The 17,751-nt window shown below is 50.4% G+C and overlaps 2 protein-coding genes across 4 annotated transcripts; both read left to right on the top strand.

The window, feature by feature from the left end:
• The first annotated feature begins 121 nt into the window (after positions 1-121).
• VIPAS39 (VPS33B interacting protein, apical-basolateral polarity regulator, spe-39 homolog) lies at positions 122-11,648 on the top strand. Its single transcript, XM_035328363.1, has 20 exons — positions 122-215; positions 289-381; positions 459-558; positions 1,415-1,558; positions 2,538-2,576; positions 2,875-2,939; positions 3,860-3,916; positions 4,560-4,652; positions 5,309-5,342; positions 5,793-5,895; positions 5,982-6,009; positions 6,205-6,278; positions 6,834-6,909; positions 7,197-7,331; positions 7,902-7,943; positions 8,364-8,453; positions 8,874-8,960; positions 9,344-9,433; positions 9,770-9,874; positions 10,145-11,648. Exons 2-20 carry the CDS (start codon positions 289-291, stop codon positions 10,163-10,165), a joined length of 1,476 nt encoding a protein of 491 aa, XP_035184254.1. The 5' UTR covers positions 122-215; the 3' UTR covers positions 10,166-11,648.
• A 1,074-nt stretch (positions 11,649-12,722) lies between these two features.
• On the top strand, positions 12,723-16,650 carry NOXRED1 (NADP dependent oxidoreductase domain containing 1). 3 transcript variants are annotated; one of them, XM_035328365.1, is made up of 6 exons: positions 12,723-13,026; positions 13,467-13,639; positions 14,030-14,207; positions 14,818-14,972; positions 15,171-15,393; positions 16,055-16,650. In XM_035328365.1, exons 1-6 carry the CDS (start codon positions 12,872-12,874, stop codon positions 16,344-16,346), a joined length of 1,176 nt encoding a protein of 391 aa, XP_035184256.1. In that variant the 5' UTR covers positions 12,723-12,871; the 3' UTR covers positions 16,347-16,650. The 3 variants fall into 3 exon arrangements, with proteins under 3 accessions (XP_035184256.1, XP_035184255.1, XP_035184257.1); XM_035328364.1 differs by having other exon boundaries at positions 14,027-14,207; XM_035328366.1 differs by having other exon boundaries at positions 12,723-13,036; positions 14,027-14,207.
• The last annotated feature ends 1,101 nt before the right edge of the window (positions 16,651-17,751 follow it).

Raw genomic sequence — 17,751 nt, 5'->3', positions numbered from 1 at the left:
CGCGCCCCGCCCCGGCTCCCGGGTTCCGCCGCGAGTTTTCGTTCCGCCCGGCTCTCCTCAGGCGCCGCCCGCGCGGGGCACGCCGGGACTCGTAGTTCGCGTGCGGGAGAGGGGAAGGGCGAGGGGTGGCGGGAGGACTACGAGTCCCGGCGTGCCCCGCGCGGGCGGTGGCTCTTCCTCAGCGGCCGGTGCCGGTGCCTGGGGCGTGAGGGGAGGTGAGCGGGGACCGGGCGGGGGGCCTGGGGCTGGGAACCGGGGTCCTGAGGCCGCCGCCCGTTGCCGTTGCAGATGAGCCGTTCGCGGGCGGACGAGGAGGAGTACTGGCACAGCTCCAAGTGCCGGGCCTTCACCTTCGACGACGAGGACGACGAGCTGTGCCAGGTAGGGGCCGACTGCCCTGCGAGGCCCCCGAGCCTCCCCGGCAGGCGGCCTGAGGTGAGCCCCGTGTCTGTCCGCAGCTGAAGGAGTCCAAACGGGCGGTGAACAGCCTGCGGGACATCGTTGACGATGATGAGGATGAGCTGGAGAAGGTCAGCTGGAGCGGGGAGCCCGTGGGAAGTGAGTGCAGGCCCCTTGATCTCCCGAGGCCCCTTCCCACCCCTACAGCCCGTGATTCTGTGAAATGTACTTCTGGTGGTGGTGGGCGTCACCTCAGGACCCACACACGATGCTGTCTGCTTTTTTTTGGAGCTCCTTACCCATAGAAAATGTGGCACTTGCTAGCCAGTGAACAGCATCCAAGCAGTGATATTTTAAATATGGATCACCCGGGGAGCCTTCGAAGAGCCCGTTCTTGTCCTGTGCTGCAGCTCCTTTTTCTTTTCACATTCAGCGTCTCTACCCACCAGCTATTTTGTTGTACCACCTTGTTCTAAAACACACGAAAACTGCATGAAAAAAGGGAAACCTGTGTCTTGAACAAACAGAAAAGAGATGAATGCATGTGCACGTTGACAGCTGTTTCCTCTGTGTGGAGAGGAAAACTGTCTTAGTTTTCCAGTGTCCAGGGAGGTATGCTCTTATTTGTCTGTAATTTGAGGTAAGACAGGGATTCTCTGCCTTGCTTTGTACCTCTAGAGTATGGATGATGCTTTACCCCATAACAGACACACAAACATTGGGTGGGATGTGTTTTTTGTTTTCTTTTTAAATACAAGCCATAATGAGGTATATAGCATTGCTGAAATGCAACCGTTTTCTGGAGGGCAGTAAGCAGCTGCTTGACAAACACAGTTACGTGAGACTGGGATTCTGCACAGTGCATCCAGTCAGCGCTGGGTGTCAAACTTAGCAGGACATGTTAGTGCAGACCTGACTGGGACACGCTTGGTAATGTTCTTGCCCTGCCATAAGAACTTTGCTTACAGAGCAGTTTTCTCTTTCCCTGTTCTGAATAACCTCTCTCTGTGCACAGGCATCTCCTGGTCCATCAAAGAGACAGCCTCCAGCAGCACTAGCTCCCTGGAGGGCCGAGACTCCAGCCTACAGAAGGGCTCTTCCTCCAATGCCGCTTTACCCAAGCAAGTTTCCTCCTACTCCCTAAGCAGCCTATTCAAAGGTGAGGTTCCTCATACACAATACGGGCAAGTGGCTTTTCCCTCAAGAATATCAAGGGGAAATCATGTTACCTTATGTAAATAGGTTGTATTAAGTGTATTACAAAACAGGGGAGCTCCAATCCCTCTTCACTGCGATAGGGTCTCTGCCAGTGGTCAGAAATTGGTGACTGTGCCTGCCTTGTGCAGCAAATAGGCAGCTCTCCCATTGTGGCAGGTGGCTTTGGGGATTTTGGCTTCTTATAAGCTAGGTTCCACAGAATAGCAAGGTAGAGCACAGCACTTTACCACAGTCTGTTTGTACAGTAGAAAAGAGCAGGCTACAAAAGGACTGGTTTGATCCATGTGGGCCTCATCTGACTGTAGGGAAGACAAGTTGGTTGTTCTTTAGTTGGAGTGCAGCTGACTGCTGCTGATGGGTTCAGCGCTGCTGGTAGCAGCAGTGGTAGCGTAGCTGGTTGGTGGGGGAATTGTGCAGCAGGGCATGGGGGGACATAAATGGCCTGTAAGAGTTCAGCTCTGTTATCTTGTGGCTGGACAACATGCCAGCTTGTGCTTTGTCACTTTTTCTGGGGTGTTTTTCTACTAACAACTTGGATAGTAGAGTTATAATGAAAGGCATCAAAGTAGCAACCCTGGTGAGCGAAGCTGTGTTGTGATGGCCTAAGCAGTGCTGCATGCTGGAGCCTCTGCTCTGCAGGTAAATGAGCAAACTCAGGCTCTCTAACCTCTCCCAGCCTTGGCAACGAGAGGGCAGATAGGGCTAGGGTGTGATATGGTTTGTGATGGCACAGGCTATTTCAAAGCCTTAGACTGCAAGCAGGCAAGCCCCAGCTATGCCAACGTGGCGTGTATCTGTGTAGAGTGGCCCGTTCTGCACTGGCATGGCTGCAGCTCACCGGATTGCAGTCTAGATCAGTGTTCCCTCTGCAAGAGATGTTACCAGAGAAGAGACTTTCATGAGTTTTGTTTTGATTGCAGGACGAAACAAACTTCCCAGTTTACAGTCCCTTTCAGATGGTAAGTTCTAAACCCCTGCCTCATTTGGGATGGGTGCAGGTTTACGTAAACCATAGCATTTCCAATAAAGGGTGGTGTCTTCCTAGTATCACAGAAATGGGTTGTCTGAAAGTTGCTCAGCAAACCAGCCAAAGGGTTGGTATGATGATTCAAGGGAATATATGTACAACTGATGACTGTTGGGTTTAAAGCAACTTTGGATTGCCATTTTATACTTGAAACCAAGGACAGGGCAGTTTTGGAAGTAGATATGAGTCGGGATTTTGATGTGCTACTCGGTTTTGTCCTTCCCTTTCAGCCCTCTCAGACACAGGAGTTAAAAACTATGCCCCAGAGCTGCGCAGACCGAAAGCTGAGTACAAGGTGAGCAGCCCATGTTTGTAGTGCTGAGATAAGAGCTTTTTGTGCTCTGAAGGTTTTATGGGAATTAATTAATGGCTATTTCAGACAGCAGAGGGCAATGCAGGGATTAGGACAGGGAGCTGCAAAACGCAGACCCAGCCTCACAGTTGATTTAGGTGTTCTCTGCCTTTATGCAGAAGTAGGGAGCTCTGCTGAGGATATTAGTTATTCCTTCTCCTACTGAAGACCCAGTAGTCTCTGTGAAAAGGATTTCTAAATATTGCTTTGCCAATAAGCTGCTTTCATGTTTGGTCAGGTGACCTGTGTGCTCCTTAAAAGAAACCGTAAGGTTTCACAACTTCTTGTTCATGAATCACTGGGACAGGGAGGGTACAGACAGGTACCAGCTGGCAGGAGTGTTCGGTATTGCAGAATCCAGGGGGTTTGGGGACTGGGTGAATTCCTCTTGTCCCAGCCTAGCAGATGTGAGGCTGTGGTTCCATGTCCACAGGTGCAGACAGTAACAAGGCTGAGCACATATTTCCAACAGATGCAGACATGCACAATGCTAGGACAGCTGGCCACACAACTGAACACAGACAGAAAGCAGTGCCTTTACCAGCAGACATAAACGACATAAACACACAGCGTTCAAGCCAGACCCTGAGCCTCCTTTCTATTTGACCGGTATTGAATTCTACTAGTGGAATATAAAAGCACTCTGTGAGCCTTTCCAGTCTGTGCCCTTATGCTCAGAACATCTGACCTTCAGTTATATATTGACTTGAGAGACTCGTGTGCAGTGGTTCCCTAATAGGAAGGAACTGGATCAGCTTTTTTTTTTTTTTTTTTTTTTTTTTTTTTTTTTTTTTTTCCTCTTATATTTGGGTTTTCAATAATTTGTTGTTCTCTTGAGTTGCTCTTTGTTTTTCTTGTGGCAGGATTACAGCAGTGATTGGAGCCCCAAAGATACAGTCAGGCGAATGCAGAGGGGCAAGGTAAGAATATTCCTCTTTCATCTGCTTGTGAGAGAAGGAGGGAGGGTGCTCCCAAACTGCTTTGTGCTTCTCCGTGCTTCTGGCTGTTCCAGGAGCAGGAAGGGGATCCATGCTGCTTGCAGCATCTGGCAGGGATGGTGCTGTGCCTGTCTGTTGTTTTGCCACATGGAAGTGCAGAGATCACTGTGGAGATCTCTGTAGCTCAGGAGTAGCAGAAAACAGGGTTTTGTTGGGTTTTAAATGAGTCATCTGCTCAGCTAGTCTTTGACAGGAGGTACCTGTACTGCTGTACACCTCTACCCTTTCCACTCCCTGGGGCTCAGTTTATGGAAAAGATCCAATGGTGTGGGGCTTTATTTCACTTCTTAGCTGGCGGCAAACGGAGGGATGAAGATGGAATCTTAGTGTCGGCTGCCTCATTTTGCAGTGAGTGCACAGGAGCTGTGTACAGCCCTTAAGAACTGCCCTTGAAGCTACCTGTCCTTAATAGTGGCCGTGCTGATGCGTGCTGGGCAGAGGACAGGTGACCGAAGGCTGAGAGAGGCCACAATTACAGGATAAAGAAGGGGGGGGGGGGGGGTTGATTCAGCGTGGGGACTTGCCTGCTGTCTTGTATGCTTGCTTATACCTCTTCTTTCTCCAGGTCTGCTCTCTAGAGAGGTTTCGCTCCCTGCAGGACAAGCTGGTGCTCTTGGATGAAGCTGTGGCAGGGCACGATGGGAATGTCATTACAGCTGTGAGTCCTGCTGGGGCCATACAGGGCTGGGACCTCCTGGGTGACCCCACAGAGGGTGCTTGTGTGAACAGTCAGTTGGCCACCTCACCTTGCAGGATGGGGTTTCTTTAGTTCAGGTGAAGAAGTTACTGAAAACTGTCAAATATTAAGGCTAGAAAGTTCCATATTCCTGCTGGCTTTCCTACCAGTCTGCAGAATTTACCAGGTAATAACAAGGAACCCGATCCTTCAGCCCTCAAAGGGCTCCTTGCAGCAACTTCTCAAAGGCCAAGGTTTAATCTGCTCACTGCAGCACAGAAGATTTGAGGGACTTCTCCAGATTTTTCCAGTTCCCGCAGCATCAGGCAGCAAATGGAGCTGTGTCAACGTTTCCCCCATCCAGGTCTTTTAAGGCCTTGGATGCTTCAGGGAAAGGTTTTTCGTGGCCTTGCTAAGCTAAGCTCCAGAGAAGCCAGGCAGCTGCAGCCCTGGCTCACTGCTTGCCCTGTGTCTAGTGGGTTGCAGAATTCAGCTGAGCACTGTAAGAGCTGTGCCTTCAGACACCCTTGCAAAAGTTTCCCCAGACCTTGGCCAAACTTGACAGTTTGCTGTCTCTCTGTCTTAATCCTGGTGAAGACTGGTATGTTCAGCTGAGAGCTGCCTCTCTGTGCTCACAGGTCCTGATATTCCTGAAACGGACGCTAAGGAGAGGTAAGTGTGACTGGGGCGAGGGTTTCTGTAGTGTGTTTCAGTTGAGGACAGAGAGGCTAGTTCATTCACCAGCTGCAAGTCAGAGAGACAGCAGCTGAGGTATTGCTGCTTTACTGACCGTGAAATATTCTCGCAGTGAGTGTAAAGTGGGAGGGGGGTGATGGTACCCATCAAGGTCTCAGAGAGGAGCTTTAAACACTGGTAGCTGGTGGTGGTGATGGGGTAAATGAGAATGAATCTGTAGGAATAGCACTCTGCTGGGAATTCACCCAGCAGCCTTGTGAGTGTGCCTCTTCTTTTGTGCTATAGCCCTGCAGACTAGACTTCGAGGTGGGGTAAGGTTGCTGAATCCTGCTAATTGCTTGCAGCGCTGTGCACTGTGCCGAGCTCCCTCTGGCTTGGTCACGCTAACTTGCTTTACCCACACGTGCACATCCCTCTCTCCTGCAGAAATCTTGTTTCGAGAGCTGGAGGTGCGGCAGGTGGCCTTGTGTCATCTGATCCATTTCCTCAAGGAGACCGGTGAGCAGAAGATGCTTCTGGATCTGCTCAGGTGAGGCTTTGCCCAGCCATGTGGCAGATCTGAGCACACTGCTAGGTATCTGCCTCCAATTAATGCTTGCTTATTCCCTTTTGCAGGTTCCTAGACAGGACTGAGGAAGTTGCTGTGAGTATTCCCATGAGCAGAAGCTCCCTTTACTTGGTGAAGAGGGTGCTCTGAGCATGAAAAGGGTAGGGAGAAGAGGTGGCTGCAGGGTGTCTGGTTGTCAGGCGAGAGCTTCGCATCCCTGATTTGCCCCCTGGAGTCCTGTACGTCCTAAATTAATGAGACAGACTGTGCTTCTTTTCCCTCTCCCTCCAGCTCTCTCAGTATCGGGAGCATTTGAACATCCAGGATGTAGAAAAGAGGAGGGAATTTCTGAAAGGATGCATTGGGTAAGGAAAAATGAAAGAGGGTGGGAGGGATATGGGTGCTCCACAGAAGCTGGTAATAAAGAAAATTAGACCCATGTCCAAGTACTGCAGCTACTACTGCAGTAGTTCCAAAGCTGATGCTGGCTTTGCCTCAGTGGCAGTGGGGTATTGTGGACATAATGTAGACAGAGAAGAATTTGTGTTGATCACAAGTCCAGCAACTTTCGCTACTTACCTGGGGGCAGAAATGCCTCATGGACCTTTTGGTTGGTTTGTGAAGGGTAAAAGCTTGGCTGCCTGAGCACTTAAGGAAATTGTTAACATCAGCTTTAGGTTTTTCTGTAAGGAATGCCACCTAACTTTTTCTTCTGTGGAGCCTGTCTAGGAGAAAGCCAGCTGGAGAGGGCAGTGAGGCATGGTTGATGGGGCAAGAGCTTGAGTACCTACTCTCAGGCTGGGAAGAGTAGGGGGGTGTTCCCCACATCCCTGTATGTGGAGAACACATTCAGCAGAGAAAAACATCCTCCCAAGCGTGCTAAGAGCTGCTGACTGTTTCCTTCCTGCGTGTCTGGCCAGGCTGCCATTTTCACCTGAGGATATCTCCCATATCCAAGACCATTATACACTGCTGGAGAGACAGATCATAATTGAGGTATGAAATCTTTCTTTTGCTGGTCAGGAGGTGACTGCAGCTATCTGTGAGATCCCTATCTGTCCCTAACTCATACCACTCTGGATCTAAAGCCTGGCTGGCTAGTGTAGTTTAACTGCTCTGCAAGCTGCTGTGCCAGACCCATGTGTGAAATACCAAACATCAGACTGCATGGCGTGTTAAGACTGTGGTTGGGCTTTGCTATCATAACACTCTGCCCAGATCTAAACCCCGTAACTAGGTCAGGCAGCTGCCCTGGCTCATGCTCACCCTCTCTGTTTCCTCAGGCCAACGATCGACACTTGGAGACGGCTGGGCAGTCGGAGATATTTCAGAAATACCCTCGCAAGGCCTCAATTCTCAACATGCCACTAGTGACCACTCTCTTCTATTCCTGTTTCTACCACTACACAGAGGCTGAGGTGAGGATGATGTGGTAGAGGACCAAGGTTACATCTCATCTCTGTAGCCCTCAATACGTGAGGTGGTTAAGCTGGGCATGTTAAGGAAAATAAGTGGGGGACGTTATTTCATCCATAAGAGAGACCAGAGAAATGAAGCTACGTCAGCCATCTGGGACCAGGTTGGAGATTTCTTATGTGCTCTAAGAAAGGACGTTCAGCCTGGGGTGACCTATCACAGAGTTGCCTCCTAGAAGAAATCACTGTCTTGTGCTGCCTCCAAGCAGACAGAATTAGTCCTTAAAATTAGTCCTTAATCCCATGAGGCTGAGGTGTACGATTCTGGTCTCTGAAGTGCTGGAGGTGCAACAGCTTGAGAATGCAGGGAAAACCAAACCAGAGACTTAATGGAGTAGGTTAGTTGTTCTCTTCTGTCAGTTTTTTCTTTGTCACTGTAATGAGCAAAAAGCTCATGGAGACTTTGATAGCAGGGAGATTTGTCATGTGCAGGGCAAATATCTTACAACGAAAGGTGCTTGAACCTCCTTCTTGGCTTCCTCTGAGTTTGTACTGACTGTCTGCTCTCTCTAGGGAACATTCAGCAGCCCGACCAATCTGAAGAAAACATTCAAGGTATGTGAGCTTCCTGCTGGTGTGGCAGCACCAGCTGAAAATGTGGGCAACCGAATTGTGTTTAGTGAGGGGGCTGGGCAGGAGTTTGAGAGGCTCAGCACGGACACAGGGTTCTGGGAGAAGCACTGCATTCTACTTGAGCAGGCCCATTCTGGAAGCTCAGAAATGCAAGTGGGAGTCACGTGGAGACTTTCACTGTCCCACTGAGCAGGGGGCAGTGCATCCTGGCTGCAACAGCACTTGCAAATCCCCGCCTCTTGTTTTCTGCAGTGCTGACCATGGTCCCAGGCAGTATCTCACGTCCTTGCCTGGCTGTTGGTGTGATTTCTGACAAGGCTGGGGGCAGGTGCCATTCCTCTCCATCCCACACAAGCCTTCTGAGCAGTGCTAGTGTTCTGACTGCAGCTCTCTGCCTTGCAGATTCCTGATAAACAATATGTGCTGACTGCCCTGGCTGCCCGTGCCAAGCTGCGAGCCTGGGAGGATGTGGATGCCCTTTTTACCACCAAGGTGAGTTGGGGAAAGCCTTGCTAGGAACTCAGTTCCAAGTGCTGATATCTGCTCCTGATAGCTGGCTTGTTCTGGAGCTACCAGACGGACTGGTTTTATTTCAGCAGGGCCCAGCAGGGTGTTATAATACATTCCTCCTCTCCCTGAGCTCAACTGGGCCTGGACTGGCTGCAGCAACTGGGCCAGAGTCACAGGCTGCCCTCATGCCCCTTTACCAAGTGGTTCGCAGCCAGCCTGAGCCCAGCCACTGGATGAAGGACTCTGCCAGTGGTACATGTGGTGGCTGGTGGGATACGCTGCTAGCAGCTGGAGAGATGTTGTTTGTCCCTTCACCAGGGGAAAAACAGTTTCTTGCTTCCTCTTGCAGTGGCTGGAGGGATTGTCTGTTAGGATTAACAAAAGGTTTGGCTGTCATTTCAGAACTGGCTGGGCTACACCAAGAAGAAGGCACCTATTGGCTTCCACCGGGTGGTGGAGATCTTGCAGAGGAACGGTGCACCTGTCCAGGTGAGCAAGGAACCACTGCCTGTGTCCTCTTGGTCTTCATGGGGATTTGAGACATGATTGATTCCCCAGGTGAGCTGCCCACAGAGCAAGCTCTCCACAGTGCATTGCCATCTTTGTTTGCTATGTTAACTTTCCGTATGCTTCATCTATCTGGCAATGGCTAACCTGATACATAGAAATGAGGTAGCACAGGACTTGGAGCTTTGTGAGCAAAGTTTTACTGCCCTTGGAGTCCTTAGCAGACTTGTCCAGGCCACTCGTTGCCATAGGATGGATGGAGTCAAGTCTGTGACCAGTGACCTTGAAAGAATTTGTGACTGGAGTGAAAGAATGAGGCAGGAAGTACCTGCAGAAGGGAGCTGACACACTTCTTTCCCTTGCAGGTGCTGCAGGAATACGTGTGCTTGGTAGAGGATGTGGAGACACGGCTGAACCTTGCCACAAAATACAAGTGCCATGATGTTGTCATAGATGTGAGTCCTTGCTGTGTGTGAAGAGAGGGGACAAAAGCCTGCTTTTTTCCCCCTAGCTCTCCCATGCCAATTTGTTGCCATGTGTCTGGTGGGGTTTGCTTATTCCTGAGTCTTGAGAACAGCAGTATTGTTCCCAGTGGAAGCCAAGTGAGCCAGGGGAATGGCTCCTAGTTTGTGTGCTGTGCCCACACCTGGCTGCTTGTGCAGGTCTGTGCAGACCTAAGCTACTGGTGGGAACTTGAGGAGGGATTGAGGGGTTTACACCTGCTCCTCTTCAGGGCAACTGTGGAAGTGTCCCCTTTGCTCAGATGTGTGCTGGTTTTGCTGTTTATCTAGACATACAGGGATCTAAAGGATCGCATCCAGCTGATGGCATATAAATGCAAGGTGGAGAGAGGCTCTGCAGAAGAAGAGAAGATAAACAGCATACTCAACAACACAGTAAGAAACACCTATTTTTTATTGTAGAAATTCTCATCAGAGATGGCTCTTGGTTAGGTGTGCAGGAAGGGCATGGCTCTCCTACATTCTTTGTTCTGAGAAACTACTGTTATGTTTGGGGCTGCATTCAGTGTAGGAATGAAGGGTGGAGCTGATAGAAGTAGAACCTTACGGGCATAGTTCCCCTTTTCAAGGACTGGCCCTCAGCAGCTTGGCCTGAGGGATCTGTGGTCAGCACTGGTGTTAGTCATGCCTTCTTCTCTCTTTTAGCAAATCCGATGGAAGAACTGAGCACCTGCGAGCAGCCTGCTTGGATGTTGCCTTGCCAGTGAGAGAGGAAACTGCAAAACCTGGTCCAGCGCCAACAGAGCAACTCTGTTACTACTCATTGCATGATCAGTGTTTGTCAGTGACAGTGGGTGCCCGCGGCCTGTGGGACAGAAGCATTCAGGCTGGTTGAAGGCAGCGGCTCTGATGCAGCCAGTGAAACCATGGAACTGATCCACCAGGGTTGATTCCTTTTGGAATCTGATTCTCTTTGACCTGGCTGTAAGCCGGGCATGGCTTTTGTTTACAGAGGGAAGTTGCTGGGCAAGGCAAGGTTACATTTGCTCTGTGTGGTGTCTGAGTTTATAACTAGCAAGAGGAAGAGGTCAGCCACGCTCATGGGTCTCCAACAGACAATGCTGACCAGTCCCTGTAACGTTCAAGCTGGCTTTGGCATCACCAGTCATGGCTGTGGAGGGAGAAAAGCCAACTGGGCTGTGTTCTCCCTGCATCAGAGCAGGATGGGGTAAAGGGCAAGCTGCACCTTAAAGTCCATTTCTTTGTTGTTTTGTTGTGGCTCACCCTAGGAAAAGAAGTGTTTTATGAACTCCTGCAGAGAGCATCAACCTCTGCCTGTATCCCCATGCTGGCACTCTGCAGCTCCCAGCAGATACTTTCATCAGGGAAAAGTGGGCACGTTGTGCGGAGCTGGTCAGAACCCTGCTGGGCTGGATGGAGAGCAAGGAGCAACCCTTCTCAGTCAGCACAAACTTGCTGGCCCCAGCAACTCTTTTTTTTTTTTTTTTTTTTTTTTTCCTCAGAGTGTTATGCCAGGAAGGATTGAATCGCACTTTCTCAGAAAAACAACTCCTCAGGCAACTGCTGGCTTCATCCTTCCAGACTTCACTTCCATTCCTTAAATAAAGCTGTTTCTCCTTGGGCTGTTTATTTCCTTCCCACATTGAGCGCTTTGCCACGTAGTGCAGATCCTGAGCACTTTCTCACACCTTCTGCAAAGTGAGTATGCAGGGTGTTTTCTTAGGTCCTGAAAAGCACATTGAGTGTCACTGAGAAGAGGCTTTGCTTGCAGCAGTTCCTTATTTCACACCTTCCATACCATCAGCACACATGAATTCATTTGAATGTCGCAGGAGCATCTGCTGCCCTGGGGCCGATCACAGAGAGTTGAAGGTTACGTGCAGCATTGTACCGGTTTGAGGGCAAGTTTGGGCTCCAGGATCCCTGCTGCACTGTGCACTAAGTGCAGTCTCAGTTTCTGTGGTTACTGTTGTTTTGTTTTATTTTTCCCACAGAATCATAGGATTGATTAGGTTGGAAGGGACTTCATGATCATCTCATCCAATCCCCCTGCTCAACGAGGGTCACTTACAGCAGGTGGACCAGGACTCTTGGGTTTTCAGCATCTCCACAGCTGAAGCCTCCCCAGCCTGTCTGGGCAACTCTTTCTGTATTTGACCACAACCTCTTTAACAACAACACCAAAAAAGTGTTTTCTTGTGTTCAGATGGGATCTCACATGTTCCAATTTGTGTTCACTGCCTCTTACCCTGTCCCTGGGCACCTCCACTGTGAATAGTCTGGCTATTTTCATTCCCTCCCATCAGGTATTTATACGCGTTGATAAGGCTTCCCGAGCCTTCTCTTCAGAGTGAGCAGTCCCAGCTTTTGGCCTGTCATGAAAAATGCTCTAGTCCCTTAGCCATCTTAGCAGCCCTTTGCTGGACTCTCCAGTATGTCCACATCTCCTGTACTGAAGAACCCAGAATGAGGCAGCACTCTGGATGTAGAGGAAGGATTGCTTCCTCTGACCCGCTTCCCAATGCAGCCCAGGATGCTGCTGGCTAGGGTAAGGTTTGCTGTCGGCCTTACCCATGTGCCTCAGGCCAGGACGTTGCTTGGTTGTAGGATCTCCAAATGGAGCTGCCGGGCTCTGGAAGAGGCGATGCTCCCGGCTCCCTGTGGGAAGGGGCGAGGGTCCCCAGAGGCAGCCGGTAACCGGGCGCTCACCATGGCAGCGGGGACACAAACCGGGACAGACCCTGAGCAGGTGGAACCTTGTCAGGCTGCGGGTGAGGGATGGTGCAGGTCAGGACTCCAACCATGTACGGTGTGGCAGGCATGGGTCATCTTTGTCCCTGGCTCAGGCTTGGCTGAGGGTGTTTCCGTCCTGGTGGTGCCTCTTACCCCACGGGAGCCACACTGCTGAAAGCCTTTGGTGTCTCTCCATCTCTGGTGTGGTTTGTGGTACACTGAGTGTTGCTGCAGCCTACCTGGGCAAGAGGCAATCAGCACAAATTGGTTTTCAGAGCATTCTGGGCTACTCCTGGCCACTCTTGTGACAACTGCCTCATGCCCCCAAAAGCATCCCTGTGGCTTTCTTCAAGCAATGCTGCAGGTACCAGGCAGGGTTCCCACACCTGCATGCCGCTGCTGAGCTGCAGCCCTTTGGGACTTACAAGAACTGTAGCCTCAGGGAAAGCACCAGGTTCAGACACTGACATCTTGTTCCCAGCAGCTGCATTGCACATGGGGACCAGCCACTTTAGCAAGTCCCATGTCTGCAAGGAGAAGCCCTGAGAAGAGCCGGGGTCCATATGTTGCCTCCACCTCCTCTCTGGCAGGTGCTGGGACGGGCTGCAGCGCTGTGTGGATGGAGGCCGTGCCCCTCTTCTGAATCCTCGCTGCTGATGCTTGTCCTTCTGGGCTAAGATGTGCGATATTGCAGAGCCTTTCGCGTCCTTCCAGGCTGATGAAGCCATAGAAGGCGAGGAGGGGTTGCTGTATCTGACAAGGCGCCACAAGGGGCTGGTAGTGAACGCATGTGCCCATGCCATCTTCTTCTGCAGGCTTCTCCAGGCCCTCAGGTAAGGCAAAGTGAGTTCCCCACTGTTGGTAAAATGTGCTGCTTTGGAGTTGTAGTCATGTCAGGGGGGACCTCACAGCACCGAGCTCTTCCCAAACTACTGCATCGTTACTGAGCTAAAGCATGACACAGGCGCATCACCAGTCGTTCTGGTGTAGGTCCTGATACCACCAACATGTTCCTGGGAGAACTGGGGAAAGTACAGAGCTGGGGAAAGTAATGGCAGCCCTGAGCCCCATGGGTGCTGCAGACACCAGGCTGCAGCCAGTGGCTTCTGCCTCTCTTGTAACCCTGCTGAGGACCATGGCTGGATGTGAGGAGCAGGGCTGGGACGAGCTGTCTGGACTCATGTCATGGGACTCTTCCCAGAGGGCAGGACTGCAGGTGGTCTGGGCAAACGTGGCTCCTGCTGGGCTGACGGCAGCTCCTCTGCTTCCCCAGACCAAGCGGAACTGAAGAGGCCTTGCCGACTTCCCTGGTGGGCAGCCACGGCCTGAAGGTCGGCATTATCGGCGGGGGCCACCTTGGGAAGCAGCTGGCCCGAATGCTGCTGGCGCTGGGCTGGGCTCCGCGCCCCTCTATCCGCATTTCCACCCGCCGCCCTGAGAGCCTGGGTGAGTGCTCCCCAGCCGGGGCCTGGCAGTGGGACTCAATGTAAAACTCCTCCTCCTAATCGTATCAGGGCAAAGAGGAAGCAGGGGTTATTAAGTGGCTTTTTATAGATGCTGAAAACTAGCCAGATCCCAGGGCTCGGCTCGATGGCTTTAGATCAGCGTGCTGAGCTCTCTGCATCTTAATTCCTGCCCGGGAGGCTGCCTGCTCCGTCACACAGCTGCCCTTTGCCATGCAGGAGCAGTGATGGCAGCCAAAGACCCCCTGCAGCATTTTGGGTGGGCAGCCAGCCTGCGAGGGGTAGTTGTGCATCACCACTCCACACACGGGTGCTTCTTCCCTGCGCTGGGTCTGTGGGATCTGAGCCCCGTGCACCTCGCTTGCTGCAGCAGACCTGCAGGAGCAGGGGCTCGCCTGCTTCTACGACAACGCGCAGCTGGCGGCCTGGGCGGACGTCCTGTTCCTCTGCTGCCTGCCGTCACACGTGGCGTCCGTCTGCTCCGTCGTGCGGACGGCCATCCGGAAACCCTGCGTGGTGTACAGCCTCGTCACCGCGGTCCCTCTGCCCAGGTAAAACGGCCCATGCCATGTTTGTATCCCAAAGCTCGAGGGGTGAGCACAGCCAGAGCTGCATGTGAGCACAGCTCTTACTGTGCCTCACGATTTTCCTGCAAAGCATTGCTGCAAACCTGGTCACAGTCAGTCACTCCCCTAGGCCCCCAGCTGCTGGGTTCATGGGAGCACTTCAGATTTTCAGCTGTTTTTCTAAAGGAAGCTTTAGGCTTTGTGGCTCTGAACTCAGACATGGTCAGGAGGTGTCAAAGCAGCTCCAGCTCAAACACTGCACTGGTACTGAAACCCCGCTCCTGCCAGGGCCTTTGGCTACTGCTGTAAGACAACTGAGGTAACGCAGTGAAAAATGTGCAAGGCAGCAGCCTGCATTTTCTTCAGGCAAAAAAAAAGCAAACCCAATGCACCGCATTTCCTTTCGGTTTGCAGATCCCATACAGGACAGCTGCTTCCTCCTCCCTGCCCCGCCTCTCACCCGTCAGCTGCAGCAGGGCAATGCTGATGCTGACCGCAGGGCCGACAGAAGGGGCCAGGGGCTCTGGGACGAGGTGGGCTCTGAGATATCCTCCTCTTCTGGCACACTCGGTTCTATGTGTGTATTTGTTTTCAGGTTGAAGCAACTCCTTTGCTACAATGCCATCGTGAGGCCACAGTACCAATGCTCTGGCAGGGAGCCTACGGAGGAGTGGGGAACGAAGGGGACAGTCACAGCAGCGCTGCAAAACCTTGCTGTTGTGCAGGCAACGTGCCCCCTCAGCTCCCAGGGTAAAACCTCTCACTTTGCTTGAACTCCATAGCAAGGATTAATTTTAATATCCTCACCCAATACAATCCTAAATCAGAGGTTTCAAATAGACCAACTCTGATTGCTAACACAATTCTTTGCAGGCCTGTTGGTCAAGAATCTCTCTTCACACCTGTGTGAATATTGGTTGTTGACATTTGATTTTGTTTGTTGTGCAGGGAAAATTAGAGTCAATGGCAAGTGGCTGGTGGGCATTTTCTATGCAGCCCTGAACAGCAGCATGTGGCGGAGCCTGCCTCACCAGAAGGCACTGAAATTGCTCAATGACCTCTGTTTTCCTGCACACTGCCCCATCTGTGCTGAGCAGAAAGCTTCCTGCCCACGGTTTGAGTGCGAGAGTTTTGTCAGCAAAAAATTTGTCTCTTCAATGACGCAAGAGGAGTAAGTAAAAGGCTGAATGCTGCGGTGCTGCTTGTCCAGGTTTTCTCTGCTCTGAAACTTGCCACATCCCACAGCTGAACCATGGGGCTGTCTTGTTGGGTTGGAAGGTGCTGAAATGTGTGCTGCTCTTAGGATCACACAGCTGCCAGGAAAGATTGCTTTAGATATGTTAGCAATAAAAGACCAGGACTATCATCCCTGAGTTCTTTTGTCCTGGTCCCTTGTTCCTGTTTGTCTAGTAGTTGGGACTGTCTGAAGCCACTGGTCAGGACTGGGACACTGGATGCCAAAAGTCCTGCTGGAATACTTGGAGAGGACTGTTTTTATGAGTAATGAACTTACATTAGTTCAAGACTAGGTTACTAAGGATGTGAAGTCAGGGGAACACTATTTGAGGGAAAAGGCTCCTACTGGCACAGGATCTCCATAGAGTCGTTATGTTTAGTTCTGCTATGCCTGGCACAGGAATGCATGGAACACTTCAGCTTCACGTCTCGGAGTCTGATTGCTTCTCAAAGACAAAAAAAAAAAAAAAAAAAAAAAAAATCACATAAAAGACTAGTAGTCAGACACTGAAGAAAGACATTATTTGTTAAGTTATTAGCAAGCTGCAACAGACTGGTGTTGCCCATAAAAGATTCTGCTTGTTCTCTCTTCCCAGAACCTTCCCCTGGTTTGACCTGACAGCTGCACAGCTGAGAGAGTCTCCCTTTAGCCAGCTGCTAGAAAAGAGTGAGTTTCTTCAGAAGCATCTTGCTCTGCTATACCAGGCATCTTTTGGAGACTGGCCTACAAAGCAATGTGGGCTGATCAGCAGCAAGACATCTCTTACGTCAGCTGTGGTGGAGCCTGGCGTGGTGTTGGATCACAAAACCTCACTGTCCACAACCGCTTCCAACATTTTCTCGGAAATCCCAGAGGAAACTACTGACTACGATTCTAAGTCCTCATAAGCTATAATGAAGCCCATGGCAGAATGCTTTGCTGAGATCTCACCCCAAAGGGATAAAAGCCCAGATATTGATAACCCTCTTCCATCATTTCCCCTTCCTGGACTCATGCAGGTTTATGTGGTAGAGGAACAGACTGTAAGGACTTTGTATTGCTGGGAAAATAATGCCAAAATGCTAATAAACCTTTATTTATCCATTGCTCAGCTGTAATACAAACAATTGATGGAGATTTTCTCTCATAAAAGATTATACACTAGAATTACATTCTTTTAATTCTTCTTCCTCTGTTCTGAAACAGCATTTTGCATCAGTCTGCAGCTTTGCACAGCATAAAAACAGCCCTCTTACTAATGTATCAGCACTGAGATCTCTTGATTTTCACCTTTGGAGACAGGAACCACCTCTCCATGTACTTGAAGCCTCATCCTGTTTGTGAATAAATTGCTAAGGATGGCTTTGCTAGTGAACAAAGGTCTTGTTGGACAGCTGTGGAACGGGACAATGACTGCTGCCTTGGACTGGACTGAGGATTGAGAGAAGCAGCACTATTTGTTCTTGAACTCCTTAAAAGATGTTCCAGCCAATAACCTTATCTATGCATTTGCTTTTACAAGTTTTATATATTAGACTGCTTGGTAAACTTTTCTTTTGCCTGACTGCCTGAATCTTGCCTTATTTTAGTCTTAACTTACTTATCACACAGTCATCTCGGACTATGACCTGATACAGCTTCACCAGTTTCTGTTGCAGTTCCAACAGAAAACTGAATTACACTTGCTTTGTACTGGCTACAGCTTTGGTCTAAATAACTAAACAGGATTGGGCCCTGTCCTTTCTTTTTTCTTCCCCATGGGGGATCTCAAGGAAGGCTTTGTGGCCAAACAAAATAGCGATGATTTAGTCAGAAGCACACTCTCTGTTGAGCCAGGTTTTAATCAATGTTACTTGTACTTCCTTGTACTGGTGACAGTATGTGTTCTAGGTAGGCTGTAAAACTAAAGTCTCCCCACCATTACAGACTCTGTGTTAATTCAGGGAAAAAAAGATTTAACTAGGTATTCTGTCCAAATCCACCCATGACAAATAATTTTTAATTCCCTAACTTCTCCAGTTTAGCTTTCCGTATTCTCTCATACACTTGTGTGGCAGCACTGTTCACTGCAATAGACCACTGCCGGGTTCTGTCTCACAGGAAATCACTTCCGTGGTGAGGACAAGGATTGGTTGTTTATGTTCTAAGCCCCTTCAGAGCACTGACAGCAGCAGGCACCACGAATGTATACTGGTTATTGTATAGGCTGTTTGTCTTACAGCTGGGTCTAACAGCCCAGTCTGCAGACACTAAAGCCTGGGAGAGATCTATTCACTTGCACTTAAGTGAAGCTGTTACTGATCACTAGTAATT

This window comes from Oxyura jamaicensis, chromosome 5 (genome assembly GCF_011077185.1).
Source record: "Oxyura jamaicensis isolate SHBP4307 breed ruddy duck chromosome 5, BPBGC_Ojam_1.0, whole genome shotgun sequence".
NCBI classification, from domain to species: Eukaryota; Metazoa; Chordata; class Aves; order Anseriformes; family Anatidae; genus Oxyura; species Oxyura jamaicensis.
This window is presented reverse-complemented; position numbering and strand designations above follow the sequence as displayed.